This window comes from Carlito syrichta, unplaced genomic scaffold, assembly GCF_000164805.1.
Source record: "Carlito syrichta isolate Samal-C Ts95f unplaced genomic scaffold, Tarsius_syrichta-2.0.1 Scaffold316389, whole genome shotgun sequence".
In the NCBI taxonomy this organism is placed as follows: Eukaryota; Metazoa; Chordata; class Mammalia; order Primates; family Tarsiidae; genus Carlito; species Carlito syrichta.
Window position 1 is genome coordinate 508,960 of NW_007260485.1, and position 25,928 is coordinate 534,887.

Consider the following 25,928-nt stretch of genomic DNA (forward strand, 5'->3'; position numbering starts at 1 on the left):
CACACACACGGAGTATTTGCTTTCTACTTTGAGATGCATTTACTGTTCAAACGCCAACTCACTTTCCCGATCACTTTGGGATTTGATGCTGAGTGACTATGTGATGAAGGGGAGGGTGGAGGTGGAGAGGGCATTGCTGCAATGCCTCTTCCAGTAAGAAAATTTATGAGGAAGAAAGAAAATATTTACAATATACAAAAATGTGTGATCTGTTCTAATAAAATTGTGCCAAGCCTTCCGTGTGCTTCTTGTTTCTCTCTTAGTATTCACTTTCCAGTAAGAAATAAGGAAATTCTTTGATCAGTGGGCAATTGTCCTCCCTAGGACCGAGAAATGATTGTTCCATCTGTGTTGAGATGTATGTGTGTGCGTGTGTACAAAGAATAGTTCTTTTTTTCCAGTAATTTAACAACTCTAACTTATTTGCTCACAGTATAGCTTAAAATACCTGTTCTCTTGGGGTTATGCCTAAGCTGATTCTTTATGATTTAAATGACTCTGTAGAAAGACCTTTATGGCTAAAGTACAGAAGTATGATTTTGGAAGAATGAGGAAATCTTAGCTTAGACAAGTGCTTTGCTAAAGTCACAGGTTTTCTTGGAAAATTGTGCAACCGAGATCTACAGAAAAGACTTCGTCGAACTTTGGAATATCAGTCCAGCTTGGACTTGCAGGCCCTTAAGAGGGATACGATTTGGGAATGGTGATAGAAGTGTGCACAGCATTGGTTGTGTTTTCCAGCCCATATGGGTTATTCTTCAGTGAGCTAATTATCTAGTATGATGACAAAAATCAGGGCAATGTACTTATTTTTCCAAAGAAGCATTCTTTTTCGTTTCCCCCCAGACTTTAGCAAATGAATGTCAAGATGGCCAGTTTGGACATAATTGATTTCCCCTAGCTCTTGTTTTTTTGGAGAGAGGCACAGAAGGCAGGAAAATAACTGGCGTTTAATTTTTTAAAAGAAGTAATCAGCAAAGCAAAGTAATTAAAAACTTGATATTTACTTCAGCAAATGACTCCCTTGAGGTATTTGTAAACAGAAAGAGGTAATCTACTTCTTACCATCAAGTGTTGCTGGGTGCTGGGCTTGAGAAAGTGAGGTTGAAAAGAGGAATAATGAAAATGGCAAGGGATCCACTGACTGCTATGTTTATGTGACTTTCAACACACTGTGCCTTTGTTCTGACTCTTAAAAAATTGACTGCATGTGCTTGTTTTGCCATTTTAGGTAAATTTGATGAACATTTCAAAAGTACAAGTCTTGCTTAAGAATTTGTTTTACTCTACAGCCATGTCCCAGACAACACACTCATTTTTAAAGGCAACCATTTAGCAAGAACTTTTACAGCAAGAGCTGTAAAGTTTAATATCAATATATCAATTCCAGGAAATAGAATGAGTCATTGCCATAGATGAATTAGAAATGGAAATGAATCTGTGATCGTAACTCAGAAACCCTCACATTCAAACATTTCCTTTGAGCGGGGAGGGGAATCTCATGCCCCTACTCCTTCTTTAATACTAGACCCTCCTTCCTTTTAATGCCTTTACTCTTTTTTCATGAGTGGAGAAATGCCATGTGAGTGCCATTTGGCTTTTATCTTGTGTGAATATCTTCCTCCAAGTATTTCCTGCATGCAGTGTGCTGACATTTACAAAATGAAAATTTTTATGCCACCAACATCCTAGAAGAAAATTCCGTTTGTGGTTTACCATCTGTAAGACAATAGCTCTTTATTAACTCGTGTAGCCATTGATGAGGATACATAATTTATTTCAGACGTTCTTGCCTAAAAACCAGAGAATGGGCACTCCTTCAAAGCACAGTTATGTCATAGTAGGCCATTGCAAGGGATAAAATCTTTTTCTCCTTTTCATCTTGGTTAAATTTTTTGTTTGCCTTTTGCTTCAAGAATTCTTTATGGAAGTTCACAGTGGCTGGAACTTCTCAGTAGTTTAGCTGAACATCTGGAAAAATGACATCTGGCTATTTGTGACTGACTGAAAGGGGTCTCTGGCTTTTTAAAGCTGCATTAAGGTATTTGTATCTCTTTTATGATGATTTCTTTGACTATTTTTGACCAATATCAGGGTGTTAGCATAAAAAAAGAATAAAAGAAATACACCTCACCCTGAGCTTTCAGTCTGAGAATTGTTGCACGAGAACTGGTTCCTGTAGCTGGAGGGAAGGTTATCCGGGCCCCACAGAGGGGTGGTTGCATAGTGGGTGTCTAATTTTTTTGCCCATTACTCTCATTTTGATGACTCCAAACACGAGAAGGGAGGTACACAGGGTGGGACCAAGAGCTCCCCAGTTGTTTGGCAGAGGCTCATAAAAAGAGAGTGTAGACTTCTTGAAACTTAGTATTTCATTGCTGATTTTGCAGGTAGATTTGTTTAATCTGGTATTACCAGGCAGGTTGTACATGTTTCTGTTTTCATTGCTGGAAGAGAACCTGCAAGGTGGTGGAGAGCTTCTGCCCTAACTTGGAGCTGCTCTTTTATCTGCGTCACCATCACCGTTATCTTTTTCTTTGTCATCATCTTCATTATCTCTGGTACTCTGCCGACAACATAACTGGGTTCATGGTTCCTGATTGTGTCATTCAGAATTACTCACCCTAGTTCACTGTGGCCTCTGATCTGATAGTGAACCCCTTTCTACAGCATCTGAATCACCTTGCTGGCTTACAAGCCACCACGTAATGTACTGGTGATGGCAATGATGCCTATTCACTCCCTACCCATTCACATGGAAGTCTAAATGACTGGCATGTCCACATATTTTAACCATGATGTAGATTCTAGATTCCCTTGTTGAGAACTTAGGGGGGGTGTTTGAACAAATTTTTAAATTTGCTGAAAAGGTAGAAGGTTGTGCTTTCATTGTTTAGGGATATTGACACGTGATGAAGTATGAGAACGTCATCAGAGATATATTTGCAGCTTTGATGGGACCTGATGAGTTTTTAAAATACTGAATGCTACTACTTACAAGGGCACATAGCTTAAGATCAGGAGAGGTCCATTTGTGAAACATAGACTCCATCTCACAGAGGGTGGATGAATGGGTGCAAATGAGGAAAATGTTCCCTTCCATCATGAGACTTCTGGGGACCAAACAGGGTGTGAGTAGATTTCTGTTCTCTAAAGTGCCTTTTCCCTCTTTTGCTTTGGTAAGATGGGTCCTCACAGATGTGCTCATGCAATAGGCAGGTGTTGAATATCCTCTATACGCAAGATATGGTTCTAGATTCTGTGACAGATGCAAAAACCTACTTTGGGGTTTAAGGAAGTAAACTTGAGAATTGCAAAATCTTCCTAGAAATTTCTTTCCTTTTAATTTGGGACCATTGTGAGTAATAGTTTATCCACAATAATTTATTTTATGAAAAAAATTATTAGCAGAAGCATCCAAAGAATTGTTGAATCCAACCACAGATGTTTAGAGATGGGAGGGAATTTAGACATCTCCCAATTTGCAGAAAAGAAAGTTGTGTTGATGGTTCCTAGAAGATGCTAATAGAAAAATGACATTGCAGAGTCTCTTGGCATTTTTGGATGCTTTTGGGCTGGACCCACCTTACTTATCTAAACTCTCTCCTTCCATGAACCAATACAAGACTCTCATCTCCAATCCTGCAGTTTCTTCACTGGCCCCAAACCTGTACTCTCCCTCTTGACCTTACTGAGGCTGTTTGGACCTTGAGATGCCCTTTCTTCCCCTTTCTGTCCATTCACATTCTACTTGTCTTTCACTGTTGACCAGCAGTCCCCAACCATTTTGGCATCAGGGACTGGTTTCATGGAAGACAATTATGGTCTCTGTGTAGTAAAACGTCAGTGCTAATGTTAATCTGTATTTGCAGCTGCTACCTAGCACTAGCATCATCACCTTAGCTCCACCACAGATCATCAGACATTAGAGTCTCATAAGCAGTGCACAACATAGATCCCTCGCATGTGCAGTTCACAATAGAGTTTGCATTCCTATGAGAATCTAATGCTGCCGCTGATCTGACAGGAGGCAGAGCTCAGGTGGTAATGTGAGTGATGGGAAGGGGCTGCAAATATAGATGAAGCTTTGCTTACTCAAATGACACTCACCTTCCGCTGTGTGACCTGGTTCCTAACAGGCTGCAGGCCGGCACTAGTCCACGGCCTGGTGGTTGGGACCCCTGCTGCAAACCTTTAGGGCAAGATCCATCTCCTTGAGGAATCTTTTCCTGGACACTTTGACCTTTACTGTAGTCTTGTAAGAAGAGTTCTGATTAAGTGTAGCTCAATTTAACAAATATTTTAAAAGATCGTTAATATTTTAATCTCTATTGTAGTCAGAGGAAATATTTAAGAAGGAAAAGAAATATAAAAAAAGTACACAGAGGTTTCTTTCACCCATGCCAGCTCTGGCATGTCTCTGTTTCTTTTCTCCCTTGTTTCTCTAATAAACTTTGTTTTAAAACTTTATGAAACCGCCCCCCCAAAAACCAGTACACAAGAACTACTTATGTAAATTGAATTATCTCTGCTTTTGTAGACTTTATGATCTAGTTGAGAAGATTATATGTAACAGGACAGAACACATGAAAACAGATAAATGATAACACTTGGAGGCTCCCTACCTCACTATGCTATTTGATGACTTAATGACTTTCCATAAATTATTCTTCTCATCTGGAATGTTTTCTACACTTCTCACCTGAAGAATGCTTCTCTTAGTCTCTAAGTGGCAATGTGAGGAATTTCTTTCCTTCTCAAGGTTCCCAAAATTGTTATTGTGTGCTGATACATCTATTTTTTCCACTAGGCTATGAACTCAGTGAGGGCAGGATCATGTCTTATTCGTCCCTATAGCTTCTGCATTAGGGACAATGCTGGAAGAATGTAGGTATTCATGAAATATTTGTTGATGAAGGAAATGAATGAATTAGTGCCAAAATGAGGAAGCATAAAATGAAATACTCAGGTAAGTTTAATGTTAATGGAACTGAGCTGGAAGCTAATACTAGATAGGATTGGAATGAATGACGCTGTTGTTAATAATTGCTGGCTATCATTTAGATTTGCCTGGATTTTTTTGTATTAAATCATGAAATTTCCCCCCAAATCCTGTGAAGCAGTTGCTATGATCACTGTGATTCTACTATCTCATAGATGGGGACACTGAAGCCCAGAGTGGGTAGAACAACTTGCCTGTGATCACCAAGGATGTGAATAGACTCATGCTGTGTTGCCTCAAGAGGGAGTAGCCATATTAATAAACACGTGGAAGCACGGGGTACTGTTTCATGTTCCTGGGGCAGATGGGAGGCCTGAATGCAGGGTGGCATGGAGAGGCAGGAGAGAACCGGGCTAAACAGAGAAGTGAGTGCTGATAACAGACATTTTAACATTGTTTTCAAGGCGTTTTGAAGCAGCTGCACTGGGTAAGAAGAATCCTTATCTTTGGAAATCCTTATCTTTGGAATGAAGCTGAAGTCATAGGAATGGAAGGCCAGTTGAAGGGAGAGGGTATCATCTGATGACGAGCTAGTGAAGGAGACAGAGAATATAGTCAGAGAGGCAGGAGGGCAATGAAGCTCATGGAATGCCATAAAAGCTAAATGGGGAAAGTGCTTCAAAAAGAGACAGTGGTTAATAGCCTCAGACGTAGGAGGGAAAAAGACGTGACTAATGGCTTGGTTTTGGCTGAAAGGAGGCCAATGGGACTTCGAGTTTAGGCAGAGTCATGGGGAAGAAAGACAACACTTCACAGCGTCAAGAAAAAAGTGGAGGAAGACACAACAGAGCCAGTGAAAAAGGAGAGGAAATAGACAAGGTGAAGACAATTAGGAACGTCTATCACCCAAAGTGTTCACCACGGTCTTTTGTACATGGTAGGTATTATGTTTGGTATGTGGAAGGAGCTAAGTGACGGACTTGAGTGTGTGTGTAGGTGTGTGTGTGTGTGTATGTAGCACTACAGGGCTGGAGGGGAGAGAATGCTGTTAGAAAAGAAAGGAAGAAGAGGGAGAGGGAGAAAGGAGGGGGGGGCAGTTCTCTCAAGAAGATAGGGAGGAAAGTTTGCTGCATGGGGGAAGGCGTGTTAGAGAGAGGAGGCTGCATCTTTAAGAAGATGGGGAAGAAGAGAAGAGGCTTATAGGGACAGAGATATGTGGGGATGAAGCTAGGGTAGCTGAGTGATGTCATGTAGGAAAACCTGAAGTTAAAAACAGCTTTTAAAATAAATAAATAATAAATAAAGTCTCTCAGAATAGATTATAGCATTAAACCTATTATCAGCAAAGGCCACTGGAATAATACATACCTTGACTTTGAAGACTTCGCCCATGTGTACTTTAAATTCTTGCCTGAGTCCTCAAAATTGCACAAGATGGCTGGGCTTGACCTCCATTCATGGCTGAGATAATGGGGTTATAAGGTTCAAACCAACCCTGCCCAACATTATGGGCAGGGCTCCCATTTTCTGTCAGGGATGATAATCTCAGCCTTTCCCTGTATGTTTTAGAACAAGGGTGTGGCTGCCTGACCCTGGCTTTGGGGAGGCCAAGTCTGATATCCTCTTGGCCTCTCTCTTTTTCTTTTTGAGTCTCACTGTATCACCCAGGCTGGACCTCCTGGGCTCAGGCAATCCTTCCGCCTCAGCATCCTGAGTAGCTGGGACTATAGGCACATTCCACCACGCCTGGATAATTTTTATCTTTTATTTTCTTGTAGAGACGAAGTTTTTCTATGTTTCTCAGACTGGTCTTGAACTCCTGGACTCAAGCAATTCGCCTGCCTTGGCCTCCCAAAGGGCTGGGATTATAGGCGTGAGTGCCCAGCCTCTTTTTTCAAACTCAAAAGCTAACTCCAAGAGATTCTCAAGGTGGGGGGTGGTGGGATGAAGAGTTTCAGTCTGTCACATTTTGACAGAACTTTGCTAGCCTCGGTTTCCTCATTTGATATATGAAGAGGCTGGCCTAAGGATATCTTGCATCTATTTTCTGGCTTAAAAGTACTTCTAGAATGGGATTTTTAAAATGCCAGCTTTTATCAGCTCTAAGAAGGCAACTCAACCACCCCACTCCTTTGTGGATGCTCTTATGACCTGGTAGAGCAATTATAAGGTATTGCAAACCAGCCATCTCTGAAGTCTTTTAGGGGACATGCTAACCAGGATCTTAGATGCCAGTGTGCTTAGTAATGATGGCAGGATTTGGGGGGACAATATTACCTTTGCTATCTCCTACATCCCTTTGTAATTATCCTACATTTTCTACATCTAAACTTCCAGACCATGACACCTAGGAGATTCTGTATATGCGATGGCGGTCCTGTGTAGGCTCTTCAGAAGTGTATGACTTGGGCAGAATAGAGCAGGCCGTTGTCTTTGCAGAGTTGTTTAGAATGAAGCCTCAGGATCATGGTGGCTTGGGAGAAAAACATGGTCCCCAAATTTGGTTACTAGATTAAAATACATATTTAGAAAATAATATATTAATAGAGGAGGCTCCTTTATACTTGTGAGTTTTCTTTTAACCTGTTAATGGAATTACTGGCATATATTGTAGAAAGCTACAAAGCCTTAGATACCTACTAGTTGGACTACAGGAAATCTTTTAGGATAATAGACTTTGATTTTTGGGAGCCATTTGGTGGCTTTTGGTCTGGGCACCACTTTCACGTAAGTTAAGGTGCTCTGCCGTGTTGTGCTCTTAGGTCGTCTTTCTAGCATTGAGAAATGAGAGGAAAATTGCAGCCCCAGGAACAGCAGTGATTGGGGCACATGAGCTTATGCTGCTTTATGTTGAGGGAATTTTGGTTCTCAGAGTGCTCATACCTCACACTGCTGGGCAGTGTCTGAGTGGTAGAGATGGATTACGGTGGAGGTAATGGTTTTAAACAGTTTTAATATTAACTGTCCTCCTAATACAGATGACTTCCCAATGGACATTTATTTCTAACTTTGATTGGCTTCTTTGAACTCTGGGTGTACACTTCTAATTCCTTCTGGATCTTTCCTCTCAGATGTCTTACCTGGCCCCCAAACTCAACATATCTAAAACTGAATTCAATAGCTTTTTCAAATTTCCCCTTCCCCTCTGTTTTTTTTTTTTTTTGAGTTGGGGCTTCACTCTGTCGCCCAGGCTGGAGTCCAGTGGCACACTCACAGCCACCGTAGCCTTGACCTGCTAGGCCCAGGCAATCTTTTCACCTCAGACTTCCAAGTAACTGGAACTATAGGCATGAGCCATCACACCTGGCTAATTTTTTAATATATTGTAGAGACAAGGTCTCACCAAATTGTCCAGGCTGACCTCAAACAAGAGGATTCAGGCAATCCTCTTGCCTTGGCCTCCCAAAGTGCTGGGATTACAAGCGTGAGACACCATGCCTGGCAACTCCCCCTCTTAATTTACCTAATTTTGTCAATGGTGTGTCAACTTGAGCCCTCAAACAGCCCATGAACTCTGTGTCAGTTTCCATTTAGTTCACCACCAGTCTGCAGGACTGCCTTGTTGTGTACCACTGGAGCACCAATACCTTGTCTACCCTGTCATCCTAGCTGCTACCTCCACAGTGCCAGCCTTAGAACTCACATCAGTGCTAGTGCATCAGCCTCCTGATTGGCCTCTGCCTCAGCCCTACCCTTGCTCCAAATCAATGCACGTTCACTGCTGTGCCAGCATTCCTCAAGCAACACATACCGTACCCTTCCCAACTCACGTGTCTTCAATATCTTCCGTGAAAGTCCTAGTAAAATCCTGTGCCTTTTCTTGGCAGTAAAAGCTCTTCACGAATGGTACCGGCCATCTTTATTTATTTCCCTCCTACATAAATGGAATGCTCAGCTGGTCCCCGCTAAACCCTTATACAAAGGTCATTTCCATGATCTTAGCCTGCCTACATTTTCTCAGACCATATAGCCCAGCTAAAAAAGCCCCCAGAAAAATTCCCCCTGGAAACAAATCATCCCCTCTTTCAGGTGACTGTCAATGACCCTTTATAAGGTCCATGTGCCACACCTGGCTTTGGAGAGTAACTAACTAATTATGCACCTGTCTTGGAATGTAAAAGAGCTGCTTGGGAGGAAGCAGCTCTTTTACATCTTTCTATCTCCCAATAAACAAGTATACCAGGTCCCATGATTTATTTGCTAAATGAATGAAGGATTTTATCCTGGCAAAAATCATAATACTAAAGAACAATTCTCTGGCGTGTCAGCATTTTTTTTCAGAAAGTACTTACTGATTTTTTTGATAATTTTTCTCTCTCAAAAATTCATGCCTTAGTTAGATCTTGGTGCTCAGATGGGACTTTTTGCTACTGAACAATTTGACTTTTGAGTTACTTTCTGGCAGCTGAATGTAGCACAATAAATTTTTACAAGGAAAAAGACAAGTGCTCTCTACCCCACAGTGTCTGCCTGTGTGGGACACAAATAAGGGTTAAAGATGAGACTTAGGCTAGTGCTGACCAAAAGCAACTTGTTTAGTAAATTTGTTAATCAGGTTTGTGTTTTCATTTCCTATAGTCATTTGTCTTGTTTGAACTAAAATCTCTTTAGATTTTGTTTTAAAATCATACTTTCTGTCAATAAGAGTTCAGGTGCTTGATATGACCAGTAGTTGTGACATACACAATCTTGGCCAGGGCTGGTTGCTTGGACTCCTTCTCTTGACAGATGTCATTACTTCTGTCGTGGCAGCCTCCTCTACACAACTGTCTTTCCTTCTGCTTCTAGTAGCTTCCCTGTCCCCTGGCCTTTTCAGACTGAGGGTGATCACTAGTTGGCTGCTATAAGCCACAGTTTCCAGCACTGCTCCTTGTGGTTCTGCTGTCCTCAAACCTTTGCCAACAGTCCTTTTACAAATAAGCCCTTTGACTATTGCCCAATTTTGTGTGTGCCATCTGTTTTCTGTTGGGATCCTGAATCAGACCACGTAAGTCGGCCCTCTGTATCTGCGGGATCCGCATCCACAAGTTCAACCAACTGCAAATTGAAAATACAGAAATCGTCTATGGCCACCCCACCTTGAATGTGTCCGATAAGATCTGAAAATACAGAATTCGTGGTATGCCAAATCTGCAGATATGGAGGACTGGCTTTTCCTATCCACTGGTTCCGGGGGGCTGATTGCAGGACTTGAGCATTTGTGGATTTTGGTATCCTCAGGGATCCTCAAACCAATCCCCCATGGATACTGAAGAATGACTGTATATATGTGCATATCAAGCTTATGTAACGCTTTTTTGGGTGAAGGAACTTCCATTAAATCTCCATTCCTGTGAAAATGGGAAGAGTCTTCAGATAACAGTCAACAGAAAACTAGATGTAATGATTACAAAGTTATTTTGAAACTATAACCTGCATTATTATTTTGTGTTAACATCAATTTCTGAGAGGGAGAGGCTGGGGCCTTTCAAAAGTGTGACAGGTCATTAATATGAGGAAGACTAAAACACCACCAGAATTATCTTTTGGAGGGTGCACCCCTTGTAGTACAGGCTTCCCCCACTAGGTAAGTGTTATAGGAATCCATCGTCATCAGTGTATCAGCTAGTGTTGTTGTGAAAGGCTGTGTTTGACTTCAGTGATTTTTTTTTTTTTTTTTTTTTTTTAGATTCTTTCGATGCATTCGCCCATTTCCTGATGGGTGATTTACAAGTACACCTGCCCACACGGCGCTGAGTGTTCAGCAGTATTTGACCAAAAAACGGCATGACTCTCATGCCTCACCCTCCCTATTTACCCCATCTTGGTTTTGTCGGTGTGGAAGAGGTGAAACAAAAAACAGCAGAAGCCGGGCTCGGTGGCTCAGCCTGTAGTCCCGCGCTCTGAGGTGAGTGGATTGCCTGAGCCAGCGGGTTCAAGACCTGCCTGGGCAACTTGGCGAGACCTCATCTCTACAATAAATCAAAAATTAGCCGGGTGTGGTAGTGCGTGCCTGTAGTTCCAGCTACTTGGAAGGCTGAGGTGGAAGGATTGTTGGAGCCCAGCAGGTGGAGGCTGTGGTGGCCAGGAGCAGCCACTGCACTCCAGTCTGGGTGACAGAGAGAGACTCCAACTCAAAAACAAACAAACAAAAAAAAAACAACCAAAAAAAGCCCCAGCAGAAATACTAAAAGGCATCTAAATTGATGAATTAAAAAACTGTTTTGAGCAATGGAAAAGGCGAATTGGGTGTTTGGCATCAAATGAAGAGTACTTTGAAGGTGATTGAAGTTTAAACATGTAAGAATAAATACATAATTTTTTATAAATAAGTTCCGGGTTTTTTTGGGTCTCCTCTCTTGCAGCCTTCATTATTACTATTATTTCATTTTAACATAAATTTCTGGGAGAGTGTCTGGGTCAATTCAAAATGTGATAGGCCATTAATAGCTTTTTTTTTTCTCTTCCTGGGAGCTCAAAGAGGTTGGTGAAGGTAGCTCAAAGAGCATGCTATAGTCTGGTGAAGGTTTTGCATTCCTCTTAAGTCAGCATGAAGCCAAACCACCAGCTATAGTTACCAGGGCCACAGTCTGTTGAGTCTCCCTCCTCCCTTTCCTCCCAGAGAGTACAGTTTGTCTCACAGGTTCTCGAGCAACCACAGGATTGTCCCATGGAAGGAGCCTGAAAAGAAGCCAGTGGTCAGACGTCTACACATTGAAGGGTATCTGTGGTCAGGAGGGAGGTGCTCTTCTGAGCCAGGGAAACTGGTGTCACCTTCACACTGTGTGCACAGCATCACAGGGCAAGAAGACTGAAAACAGACGCTTTCATTTTAACATGAAAATGTTACCTAATATGTTAAATTCTGTTCAGTCACAATTTTAAAAAGGGAACAATGTAATTAGGATCCTACAACCTGGTTTTTCATTTACAAAAGAGACTCTGACCATACATGCCTAAATGGAACCAGATAAAGTTCTTGAAGGTTCTGGGGGAATATGTCATTGCTCATTAAACACGTGTTAAGTCCTCCTGACTGCTTCTTTAACCTCCCAGTCTTGAGTGTCTCATACTCCACGGTTTCACCAGCTTCTGCGTGCTATTTTATTTCTTTATGGTGCTGTGGTCACGGAAAGGAAAGATAGAGCACCATACATTTAAACATGACCAACAAAGGTAACTGACAGAAGCTCTGATGTTAAGGATTTGCTCAGTGAGGCTTAGACTGACTTTATATGTTGACTAAAGTCTATATTAAATCCCTTTTGTACACTTGGGCAAGGTGAAATGGAAGATCTTAATGGTATAATCACTGCTTGTGCATCAGAAATTATTTATTTTCTTAAATTTTTATTTTAAAGATATGGGGTACAATTCAGGATTAAGTATACAAATATTCATTATGCAGGTACCCTTGTTGATGAGGTGTACCCCTCCTCCCTTGGCAGAATCCCCCTACTGTCAATCCCACGCACCACCTCCCCCCCGGCAATTTCTCACTACTGACAATCCTTTTCTTATAGTATTACGATAATTGTTTAAGGTCTACTTATGAATGAGAACATGTGGTACTCAATTCTTTGTTTCTATGATAGATCACTCAGTATTATAGACTCTAAGTCCATCCAAATTGCTGTGAAGCTCATAATTTTGTCCTTATTTATGGCTGCATCATATTCCATTGTGTATATGTACCACGTTTTTTTTTATCCAGTCCTCTTTTGATGGGCAGCATGGTTGGTTCCATGTTTTTACTGTTGTGAACAATGCTGCAATAAACATGCGTGTGTAGGTATCTTTTTCATAGAGTGACTTGAGTTCCTCCAGGTATGTTCCCAGTAGGGGGATTGTGGGATCCTATGCAAGGTCTATTTTTAGACCTTTTAGGAATCACCAAACTGTTTTCCACAGAGGTTGTACTAGTTTACACTCCCACTAACAGTGTAGAAGTGTTCCCTTTTCCTCAATTGTTGTTGGCCATCCTGACTGGAGTTAGGTGGTATCTAGTGTGGTTTTAATTTGCATTTCTTTGATGACAAATGAGGCTGAGTATTTTTTCATGTATCTGTTGGCTGCTCATATGTCTTCTTTTGCGAAGTACCTATTCATATCTTTTGTCCACTTTGTAATGGGGCTGTTCGTTTTTTTCTTTTCGGCACGTTTGAGTTCCTTGCAGATCCTAGATTTAGGTCTTTGTCAGATATACAGTTGACAAATATTTTTTCCAAGTACATGGGCTGTCTCCCTATTCTCTTGATGTTTTCTTTGGCTTTGCAGAAGTTTCTCAGTTTGATGAGGTTCCATTTGTTTATCTTATCGCTTATGGCATGGGCACTTGGGTTTCGATCAGGAATTGATTGCCAGTTCTAATTTCCATAAGGATGTATCCTGCATTTTCTAAGCTTCTTATAGTTTGAGGTTTTCTGGTTAGGTTTTTGATCTGTTTAGAGTTGACTTTTGTGTATGGTGAGAGGTAGGGGTCTTAATCTTCTTCATGTGGTCAGCCAGTTTTCCCAGCACCATTTACTGAATAGGTTCTCCTCTCCTCAGTGGTTGGTGGTGGAGACTTCGGGGAAGATGAGTTGGTTGAGAAATTGGGGTTTTGGTTAAGAAACTGGAATCTCTATCTTGTTCCATTGGTCTATATGCCTGCTCTTGTACCAATACCAGGCTGTTTTGATTATTGTAGCTTTATAAAAAAGTTTAAAGTCTGGGAGTGTGATACCCCCCCCTTTTTTTTTTTTTTTTTTTGGCTAAGAATTGTTTTGGCTATTTGTGGTCGTTTATGTTTCCATATGAATCCTGTATTATTGTTTCCAGGTCGGAGAAGAATGCTGATGGTAAGTTAATGGGTATAAATTGTAGATTGCCTTGGGTAGGCTGGACATCTTAACAATGTTGATTCTTCCAATCCATGGGCATGGAATATTTTTCCATTTGTTTGTGTCATCCTTGATTTCTTTGAGCAGTGTTTTGTAGTTTTCATTGTAAAGGTCTTTCACATCTCTGGTTAGGAAGATGCCAAGGTATTTCATTTTTTTGTGTGGCTATTGTGAATGGGATTTTGCTTTTTATTTGGGTTTCTGTTTGTTTATTGTTGGTGTATAGAAATGCGACTGTCTTTTGCACATTTATTTTATATCCTGAGACTTTGCCAAAGTCCTTTATCAGTGCAAGGAGGTTTTTGACAGATTCTCTTGGGTTTTCAAGGTATAGAATCATGTCGTCTACAAAGAGGGATAACTTATTTCCTCTTTTCCTATTTGAATACCAATGATTTCCTTCTCTTGTCTGATTGCTCTAGCTAGGACTTCCAATACTCTGTTGAACAGGAGGGGTAAGAGTGGGCATCCTTGTCTTGTTCCGGTTTTCAGAGGAAATGGTTCCAATTTCTGTCTGTTTAGCATATGTTAGCTGTGAGTTTCTCATAGATGGCTCTTACTGTTTTGAGGTATGTTTGACCTATGCCTAGGTGTTGGAGGGTTTTTATCAAGAAGGGGTGCTGGATTTTATCAAAAGCTTTTTCCTCATCTAATGATATAGTCATGTGGTTTTTGTCTTTATATCTGTTGATGTATTTAATTATGTTTATGGTCTTGCGGATGTTGAACCAGCCCTGCATCCCAGGGATGAAGGCTACTTGGTCATGGTGGATGATTTTTGAGGTGTCGTTGTTGGATCTGGTTTGCTAGAATTTTGTTGAGAATTTTAGCATCTATGTTCATCAAAGATATTGGCTTGTTCTCTTTCTTTGATGGATCTTTACCTGGTTTGGGTATCAATGTGATATTAGCTTCATAAAATGATTTGGGGAGAGCTCCATCTTTCTTGATTGCCTGGAATACTTTCAGCTCTTCCTTGTATGTTTTGTAGAATTCTGCTGGAAAACCATCTGGTCCAGGGCTTTTTTTAAAGGTAGTCTTCTTATGACACAGTCAATTTCCTGGGTTGTTTTTGGTCAATTTACGGTCTTGATTTCTTCTTGTTTCAACCTGGGGAGGTTGTGTGATGTAAGAAAGTCCTCCATTTCATTTAGGTTTTTGAATTTGTTTCCATACAAGGGTACATAGTAATCTCTGATAAACTTTTGTATTTCTTTGAGGTCAGTTGTGACTGGATCTTTTGCATTTCTCATTGTGTTTATTTGGACTTCTTGGTTAGTCTAACTAGGAGTCCATCAATCTTGTTCTTCCTTTCAAAGAAACAACTTTTGGTTTCATTTTTTTTGGTATTATATTTTTGTCTTCTGTGTCCCGAATTTGGGTTTTTATTTTGGTGATCTGGACTCTTCTGCTGAAATTAGGATTTTGGTGGTCTTGTTTTTCCAGTTTCCTTAGGTGATTTGTTAGGCTGTTAACTTGTGATCTTTCCATTTTCTTCATGTGTGTTCATAGAGATATTAATTTCTCTCTTATTACTGTTTTCATGGCATCCCAGAGATTTTGATAAGATGTTTCTTTGTTTTAATTTGTTTCCAGGTATCTTTTAATCTCTGTTTTGATTTCCATGTTGACCCAGGAGTTGTTTAGAGAAATAATTTATAAGAGGCATTTCATGTGATCATATTGTCATATGTGGACCTTATCTGGGCTCCATCTATGATCTTAAGGAAGTCTTTGAAATTGTAAGCAAAATGTTTTGTATATGTGCAATAGATGCCAAAAAAAAAAAGTTTGAAAATATATACTTCTTTTAGCTGTGAGCAGAAAATCAATTCATTCTTGTGGGATGAACAAAGTTATTTTCCTATTCATTCATAATCTTAGATGCCTAAGTAAATAAATTACATCTTAGCTCTTCCACTATTTGTGTGACTTTGTTAAACAGTCATTTAGTTCTTTTGTTTCCATTTGCCTCTTCTTTAGACTATGGAGTTGGCTTAGATCATCTCCAAGTTGCCTTCCAGTTGAGCATTTTTTTTTTTCAGGATTGACTCTAGTAAAATGGTGGAGAAACTGAAATTTATCTTGTTCTGTTCCTCTTCCCATTTCCTTTACTCCCCTACTCAATGAGAGTGTCTTCCCTCACTTTGACACCTAGTATCATCCTCGCTATCAAGTTCAACTTTGAGAGGATCTAGAATCAATCACTGAAATTGTGTTGAAATTTTGACACAACACGGCAGAGGGAAAAAAAAGTAATAGATGAGGAATTATGAGGCATAAATTTAAGTCTCAAGGGTTACTAACCTTTTCTGTAAACTTGGACAACCTATCTACCTTTTGACCTCAGTTTCCCCATCTGTAAAATGGGCATAAGACTGACTATGCTGCCCATTTACATCACTGATGAATATGGAATTCAAATGAGATAAAATAAGAGAAAGCATTTTATAGTCCTATGAATGTAGGCCATAGGTACAAATATAAGCCAATATGTTTATCACATTGTATTTTTAGGCTTCATTTTATTTGGAAATCTAAGCATTAACTGAGTGGTGGGGAGGGTCCTTTTGCAGTCACAGTTCTTTGATGCTGGGAGCCACACCCTGGAGGGGGTTATCCACTCCACCTGTGCAAGAGGGTTGACCTAGTTACTAAATATAGCAATTGACCTGTTTCTAATGGGTGAAAAGGAAAAAAAAAATTTTTTTTGTTACCAAGCTTCCTCCTGATGCTCCACTCTCATGGAAGTACGAGCAACCTTCAATTTTCCTGAAGTTGGCTGTATCACAAGATTCACAGATTATCTGTGGGAAATCTTTGAGCTCTCACTGCCTTGCCCATAGCGGCAGATAAGTAGCTTCTCATCTCTGATCTTACTCTTCATGTTGCCTGTTGTCAAGCAGGAGTTGTGAGGGAAAGAGGTTTGCGGTTACTGCTTCCTGTCTCCACACCTTTAGCTGGTTTAGCTGCTAGGAAAGGCTTTGAAAAGCAAAGCACTGAATTCATCATCAAAACAACTTGTCAATTCTGTTAATGTCAGTCAGACCAATCTTTTGATACCATAAGCAAATAAAATTGATGGGTTGACAATGTTTCTCTTTCAACCTAGTGAGTTTGAGCTAGAGTGTTTTTTGAGTGTTTGACCTCTGAATACTCAAAAAAAGGAAGCTCAGCTATTCACAGGGAAAGAGGAAGTTCTGTTAATTCCAAAGTAACCTAAGAAGGGTGCTTCTTACCCCTAGCATGAACTGGAAAGCAAAAAGGAATCAACTAGAATTGGTGTAGGTAAGCTGAATTTTTTTTAGTTTCTCCTGAGTCTAGATATGTCCTTAAATTTTACAATATGTCCTTAAATTATTTGAAGTATTATGGAGTCCCAGAAACTTGGAGAACCGAAATACATATCAAAACCAAATGTTATCTGATGTTCTGATGACCAAATGCTTTGATTTATCTTTACTCTCACAGAATAAGAGGTGTGCATTTTTACACATGCCTCATTTTAAGAGAAAATAAGAGGAATCAGAATTGTTGTGTCTATTGGAAGTCGAAATGATCACATATTCAGTATCAGTTAGAGCCATTGATTATCTTTTTCTACCACCAAATACAAATTTCTTTCATTTAGTGCGGTTTTCAAAGCAGATGTAGGTTTTGAGTCTGATGAGATAGTTTCCCATTTAGGCTTCTCTGAATTATTGATATAAAAGAAGGTGGCACCAAGTGCTATAATGATATAAATATTGAAAAACAAGAAATTTTATCAACCAAGCTTAAACTCAGTTTGACCTCTAAATTAGGAGACTGCTAACCATACATTAACATGTAGTAAGTAAACTATTTCAAACATAGTATTGTATGTTTTGGGGTCAGCTAACTTTGAAATGATCTGTGTTGACATAGAAGGGAGAGGAATGTAAACATTGAACGATACATTGGACGTCTTTTTTTGAATCAAATGGCCATATTGAAAACCAATATTTTTCTAGTCTTTCCCAACAAAATTTTAGCACGAGTCACAAAGTAAAGTATTTTTCCTTCTCTTGCTCAGTTGCTGGATATGCCATCAACCAAGAGAATATTGAATATGTAACAGCCAGCCTAGGTAATGGGGCCTTTGATTGCCCCTCCCTGAGAAAGTTCTTGCTTTGTAGTGCTGAGGTAGAATGGGCTCAGGAGAAATCCAATCACTCTCAACAATGCTGAGGTTTGCATTTGGAGGTCCCGCGATGGACAGAAGGAAAATTTATCTTCTCTTTATCTCACTACATTATGCCTTGTGAAGGGCAGATGGCTTCAGGAGAGAACGAAGATTGCTTCTCCCTTCTAAAAAACAGCAAACACTGCAATGTGCTCCAGGGAGTCCATTGTGTTCTCAGTCATTTTTGAGATATTTTGTATTTTCTTTGCAATAATACCTCAGACTGGAAGACTGTCTTATCCCAGATGCCCAAACTTCACCTCTGTTTCTGGGTGTCTATTCTGGTCCTGTAATAAGGAAGAGACAAGTGAAGAGGAGATGCAGGCAGAAGGAGAACAGTTACTCACTGGTTGGTCTGTATGTCCTAAAGGCAATCATTTTTAACTCCTTCCTCCTCACGCACCATGCTTAAGCCAATGTTGAGTTTTGCAAAGTGCATCCTGGAAATATTTCTCAAGTTTATCCACTTCTTTAGAACCATATTCCAGTCCCTTATCACCTCCTCCTGAGACTACTACAACTGTATCCTAACTGGACTTCATGGTTCCCTCTTGTACCCTTCACATTTACCTTCCACATTTTTGCTAAAGTGATCTGTATAAAGTGAAAAGTTGTGGACATCACTTTCCTGCATAAAAGCTTTTGGTAGATCCCCAAGACCTGCAGGAGAGAGCCCAGGTTCCCTAATGGAATGAATGATGCTTGCTCTGCCAATCCTATCTCCCATGATTCATGCATGGTTCAGCAAAGTGGAGGTAGCTGTGATTCCCTACGCGTGCTGGACTCTTTGTCACCTCCTGATTTCTTTAGCCTAGACTGCTTTTTTTCTCTCTTGTTCTATCCTCCCCACACACCTCTAACTTACCCCCAAACCAAACACACATACTCTTCTATCTCACCCTAGTCCCCAACACAAAGACACATCTTAGCTAGGCTGACTTTGACTTAGTAAAAACTTGTCAAGGCAATGTTTGCATAATCCTTCAAGACTTGGGTCAGCAGTCATTGCCTGAGAGATCCCTGCTGGTTCCCCAACTTCCCCCAAAAGCTCTGTGCAGATCACTGTGTTGCTTGTCTAAAGTAGTGACATCTGTTTACATGTCTTTCTTCCCCACACGATTGTGAGCTGCCCAAGGACAGAAACTGAGCACCATTCATGTTTGGAAAATCAACTCTCTCCCACATGCATCTTAGGAACATATCATACCCTGAATTAGACGAGACATAGTCAGCAAACTACTGGAGTGTTGATGCTAGAGCTTCTCTCTCCCTTCCCTCTCCCTTCCCTCTTTCCACCTCACTGTGCATGATGAGAGAAGGAGGCTGAGCTGGGGAACCATCTGGGATTTCTCTCTCGCCTCCCTCTGTTTCCCGCCCACGCTCTCCTTTTTGTTCCCACAAATGTCCTATTCTCATCTTTTTCCTTATATCAAACTCTCAAAGTCATATCAGGAAGAATTTGATTACACATTAAAATGAAATCCAAACAATTAGCAGCAGAATCTCAATTCCCAGGGGATTCAGTAAGCAGAAATACACATACCTAACGTTCACTCTCTGAAGAGCAGAGGCGGTATTGGCATTTCTTTTTGGGGTTGCTTGCCCTTCCAGTGAAAACTGGCCCAATGACTTCTAAGTAAACAAAGAAAAAAGCCCAATAAAATAAAACTAATTTTTTTTAAAAGTTAAGCTTTTGTATCAAGACAGCCTGAACTTTTTGATTCTTCACATATTTACTTTTCAGTACTTTCAAGAATATTTGTGGACTCAATAATAAATGAAGCTAAAGTTGTTGAGACAGATTTTGAACAAGAATTTAATGAGATGGTAGTCAAACTGATGATAAGAACGATACAGTTAGGTCACCATTTTTCACTCAATGATTCAATGGGATCCTATTAGTCAAACAGTGCATATAAAAAAGCATTAACATGTGGTCCTTGGTGTCAAGAGCCTGGGTAACTAGGGGTCTAGGGGAAATACACATGAGCCAAAAGTTAAACAAATTGAAGGGTATGGAACAAGAGGTGTTCACAAGGTAGACCCTGACCAAACGGCGAATGAATGATACAGACGGCAATCAGTTTGAGGCCTAGAAGGGACTGATACTCTGGATCATAGAATTAGTGGACAAATTATGGGGGTGGAAACACTCACAGCATGTTCCTGGAACCTTGACCTAAATGGTTTGACTAATTACAAGTGTTTTGGTTTGAGAAAATGAGGTTGGAAAAGCCTGTGGAGGCCTGTGAATTTGAGGATAAGAAGTTAGGTTGTATCTGTTAGGCCTCTGGTTCTCAGACTTGATTGCAATTTAGCATTAAATTCTAAATGGAGACACTTAAGAAATGTGAATGGATGCCTGGGTTCTATGCCCAGAGATTCTTATTTAATTGGCCCAGGAAGTCAGACAAAAAAGGGCACATATTGTATGATTCTATTTATATGAAATGCCCAGAATAGGCAAATTCATAGAGACAGAAAGTAGAATAGTGGTTTCCAGGGGCTAAAGGGAAGGAAGAAGGGCAAGTGACTGCCCATGGGTGTGGTGTTTGTTTTGGGGTAAAGAAAATATTCTGGAATCAGATAGTGGTGGTCCATTTACAACTATGTGAATATACTAAAAAATCAACTGAATTGTATACTTAAATATGCGAAAAAATCCACTGAGTCATACATTTGAAAAGGGCAGACTTTATGGTACATGAATTATATCCCCACAAAGTTGTTATCTAAAAAACCACAACACAATATCAATCTTCTCCAACTTCTATCCCTAGCCTAGATCAATTGAATCAGAATTTCAGGAGTAAGAGGTTCTGGGCACAGGTATATATTTTTTAAGTTCTTGATGTACTATCGGTTTTAATAACTATATAGGAGATAAAAAGGTATTATTAGTTTAGTTCCATGTGGCTTTCCTCTTTTCAAAGAAAAAACAAAATCCTTGAGTTCATGAATTCAAATTCAGGTTAAATTGTATATTTCATTTTAATTGATTCTGATTTTATTCGGGTCTTCAGCATGAGTATGTGGGATGTTGCTTCAAATAAACTTTTCCTAAAAATGCAAAGGAGTAAATAATTATTAACATACCCTAAAACAAAAACAAAATATGTTTTTGCTTGTATTTAAATTTGAATCAAAGACATAAAGCAGTTTTTTGTTTTAGAAAACATTTTGGAAAGTTTTTAGTAGCAAAGTTGATTCTCAAAGCTTCAGTGGTCTATTTCTTTCTCAGGTGGTTGTGGCCAACTTGGGTTTTAGTACTGACTTTGCTTACCATTTGCTCAGTGACTTTAAACAAACCTTCTATTGTTCTAGGCCTCAGACAGTCATTACAAAAAAAGGAATATGTTGTCATGTGCCATCAGTGAGGATAGCACAGGAAACAAAACACATGTGTTCTCTTCCCTCATGGAGTTAATAACCTAGTTTAAGCGTTTTTTATTCTCTTTTTCTTTTAAAGTGAAGAGCTTGAACTAAATGGTCTCCAGATTCTTTGATTTTTTATTGAGATAGTGGTAAAAATAGAAGATGGACCAGAGAGGTAACTCTTACAGATCTCTTCCATCCTTTGTGATTTAAGGAAACAAATCTCTCGGTATAATTATCTCCCCAAGAGTTCTTATATCTTCATCTGCCAAGAGAAAACCTATGCTGGAGAGCAGTCCATCTGGTTAATTAATTCATCTTGATTTCAGGAAAAAATAATCTTATATTCTTGTTCTAAGCAAATGATTTCTTTCCCCTCAGAAAACAAGATTTTGGTGAAGCAGTTACCCAGGCTTGTGGTGAGCAACAATGAGGTCAACCTTAGCTGCAAGTATACCTACAACCTCTTCTCAAAGGAGTTCCGGGCATCCCTTTACAAGGGAGCAGACAGTGCCTTGGAAGTCTGTGTTGTGAATGGGAATCACTCCCATCAACTGCAGTTTCACTCAAACACAGGGTTCAATTGTGGTGGGAAATTGGACAATGAATCAGTGACATTCTACCTCTGGGACCTGAACGTTAACCAAACAGATATTTACTTCTGCAAAATTGAAGTCATGTATCCTCCTCCTTACCTGGACAACGAGAAGAGCAATGGAACTATTATCCATGTGAAAGGTAACATACAACTCTACCGGTGTGCCACCCTAAAGCAATGGTTTCCAGTCACAGTCCTGAAAACTAGGTCATGGCCAGTGTTGGGGTTGAATAGGTCCTAAGTGATCTGACACTCATTAAGACAAATAACGTTTTGGGGATTCTTTTTTCCTTTCACTTCAGGGGAGATTCAAGGTTATATTTTGAATATCTTTGCTTTCCCTCACTGACACTGAGTAGGAGAGTAAGGAATGAAGTTACAACCCATGCGAATAGTCTCCATTTGAGTGGGTCATGGTAGAAAAAAATGTTGGCATTAAAATGTAAGCCCAGGTACCCTCAAGAAGCCACTGAATCAATGAATCAAGACTCAAGAAGACTGGGTCCTATTTCTAATGAATTCTTTTTTATATGGTCTTCCTCTGTAAAAGTATATTTCCATTTTCTTTTTAAAAAATTTTTAAGTTTTAATGTACATTTCCATTTTCTAAAATATACAAAGGATGCTGGATTAGAAATCAGGGAGCATGAAATTTGCTATTAATCAACTCTGTGATCTTTAAGTCACCCAATTTTTTCGTAGCCCCAAACTCAATACTATTAAACTGTGTTCATGAATTAGTGACAATAAGTCTATTGAGCTAATGTTGAGATTACAGTCTCTCTTCAAACTCAATACTATTATGTAGTGTTTATTAATTAGTGAAAATAAATCTACTGAGCTTATGTTGTAATTATGCTCTCTTTAAATGTTGGGGAGAAAAATTATGATTCCCCAACTCAGAAGAATACTGTCTATGGTAGCAACAAGTAAAACTGAGAAAGGTCAGATAGACTTTTCAGTATACTTTGTGTATATACTATAGCTTTTCCTTTCTGTAGAATGATAAATAAGAAAGTGTGTATTCAGCTTTATATTGAATACTAGAATAATTCCAATAAATGTTTTTTTCTCCTATGCCAGGACAAAGCTGTGACAGTGAAAAATGAGAGATACTAAATAAGGAAAAAGCCATTAGCTTAATGTGGCAGAATACCTTTTGTGACCTGGTAAAATAGAAGCAATTAATGTGTGAATATTTTGTTTGCTGAGTCCCATTTAGATTTCTGATATCTATAATGTCCAAGCAGAATATTTTAATTGAATCAAGTCAAAGGCTAAGGAATATGCTATTTTGGAAGCTGAGTGAAATATTTTTTCCTATAGAAATAATAATACTACTTTAAGATAGTATTACACCACACACACACACACACACACACACACACACACACACACACAATCATTTATATTAGAACAGGAAAGAAGACCAATGACTCAGTAATTTTCAATCATGTCTTCAAACTGTAAATCTAGGTAGGTTAAAAAAATACGAATGCCTGGTCCCAACCCTGAGATTCTGAAGTAGTTGATGTGGGTTGAGGAAGGTATGCTGGACATTGTTATATTTAAAATTCCTAAGATAATTCAGCCAGTGTTGAAATCAATGAAAGAGGAGATTTGGGGTATTCCTTCTATTCCTAATTTTCAATAGACCTCTGTGGTTTCTTCCTAATCCCTTTCTGATTCCCAAAGATATAAAGTGACTTGTCTATCATCATATAATATATTAGACAGAGTTAGAGCTAGAAATGTATCTTCTGATTATCAGTCCAGTGTTCTGACTACTATATTAGGCTGGTGATTTTCTTATGACTTGAAAACATGTATATTATTTAACTTATTCTGAGGATATAGTTTAGGGTCTAGATGAACTGTCTTCTGATGGAGGAACGGGGCAGGGTTAGGTTAAGGCCTCTGGAAGCCACTATTTTGAATTACACAGTGGATCCAACAAAGTCAAGCAAATGCAACTCTATCAACATACTACTCTAAAGTAATGGCTTTCAATTGCAGTTGTAAAAACTGACCAGTTCATGGTCAGTGCTGGGGTTGACTAATTCCCAAAGAGCAAGTCTATACACTCTGAGCTGGTGATGTTTTTCATATTTTTATTTTTTTCACTTTCTTCTCTGATTTCAGAAGGAAGGAAATGTACTCAACTGCCATCCCTGTATCATTTAATCCACTTTATTCTGTTTTCCAGAGAAACATAGTTGTCCACCTCACTTATCCCCTGAGTCTGCTAAACCCTTCTGGGCACTGGTGGTTGTTGGTGGAGTCCTGGTTTTCTACAGTTTGATGGTGACAGTGGCCCTGTGCACTTTCTGGGTAAGAGAAGTAGCACTGCATTTGTGCCATCTTTCCACTGCACATGCAATCTGAACTTATGGAAGAATGTTGCCTTGTGGTTTATTTTCTTTTCCTTTTAATATGTGATTATTATTATTATCTTCTCCCCATACTCGAGTAGGTTCTTATTTGAAATAGAAATCTGATGTGAATTCCACTTTTCAGAAGGTACTGAGTAAGTGGCCAGGCGGAAGAAGATGCTGGGAAAATTGGGGGAGGAGACAAGGAGTAACTCCCTTTCTTCTCCCCAATTTGCAATATAATTATGACACATAAAACACTTTTAATGCATACATTTGTATAAAATTCCAGGCAACTTGGGAAACTAGGTAACTGAAGCCAACAAAAAACTTTGACATGGTCCAAAATCATGAGAAAATTGGCTACTGATGTGTATTCAAATCTAGCAAAGAAATGAGATGTGTTTATCTGAGTCATTCTTTTGTCTCCTCTGAAGCAGTTGAATTGTGTGAGGCCAAGCATGGGGCTGTCATTATGAAACGCTAATGGGAATTAGACTTTTCTGAGCTCTCACCACCTAATCGAAGTTTACCAACTTTTGCAAATGTTTGTGTAACACACTTGGTGCATTTCCCTTTGCACCAAGCATTGACTTTTTGGCTTAGGTTTGAACACATTTTGATGAATATATCTGCAGTTGAGAAGAGATCTCCTGAGCGAGAATCTCTTCCTCACTCAGTGACTTCCTTCTCACGCTGGTAGTATGTACGGATTACCTTATGTATTAACTCCATGCTGTCTTTGACTTTTTTCTAGAAGCTAGATGCATGTATGAGTCATTTCTTTGATGAGAAATGTATCCTCTTCAAGAAGAAGGGACCAATTCTGTTGATATTCTCCACAGTTTGATATTAAGTACATTTGGTACTTAATAAATGCACTTATTAGATTGATGAATCAATAACCCCCAGAGAGGTCAAATTCAGGACTTAAATGAGCCTACCTGAAGTAGGATGTCCATCTTTAAGGCATAATCCACATAGTTAACTAACTCTCAGATGGGTCAGTGATTTTTTAGAAGCCATACTATGTTAAGCCATCTTGTTTATTAGGCTTGGTGCTGGGAGACAGCTCTGGAGTCACAATCATGCCATTCTATCATCTGGCCTTAGGCCCTTTTTTTTCATTTCATTTTATTTATCTACTATTATTATTTTTGAGTCAGGGGCCTCATGGTGCCCAGGCTGGAGTGCAGTGGTGTGTTCACGGCTCACCACATCCTCAACCTCCTGGGCTCAGGAAATCCTCCTGCCTCAGCCTCCTGAGTAACTGGGACAACAGGTGTGTGAAAAATCATGCCTGTCTAATTTTTTGTAGAGACGGCATCTTTCTATATTGCTTAGGTTTATCTCGAACTCTGGGGCTCAAGCAGTCTTCCGGCCTCAGACTCCCAAAGTGTTGGAATCACAGTTATGAGCTCAGCCTCTTACGCCCTTTTAAACTCTCATTGACTTCTTGCCAAAATTTTCTCTCGATTGTTCCCCATGTGCTCTTTGCAGTTAAGAAGGCCCCAGTGGGCAGATGAATATGTGTCAGGTTGCCTATTGCCTAATCTGTACCCTCTGCAGGGTGGGG

The 25,928-nt window shown here is 39.7% G+C and overlaps 1 protein-coding gene across 2 annotated transcripts in view; it reads left to right on the forward strand.

Annotated features, from left to right (window-relative positions):
• CD28 (CD28 molecule) overlaps nucleotides 1–25,928 on the forward strand; it is a 32,900-nt gene that overhangs the window by 1,957 nt on the left and 5,015 nt on the right. For both annotated transcript variants that reach the window (XM_008074309.1, XM_008074308.1), the window contains exons 2-3: nucleotides 21,764–22,120; nucleotides 24,187–24,311. In XM_008074309.1, coding sequence (XP_008072500.1) covers nucleotides 21,764–22,120; nucleotides 24,187–24,311 — 482 coding nt within the window. The remainder of the gene's footprint in view (nucleotides 1–21,763; nucleotides 22,121–24,186; nucleotides 24,312–25,928) is intronic.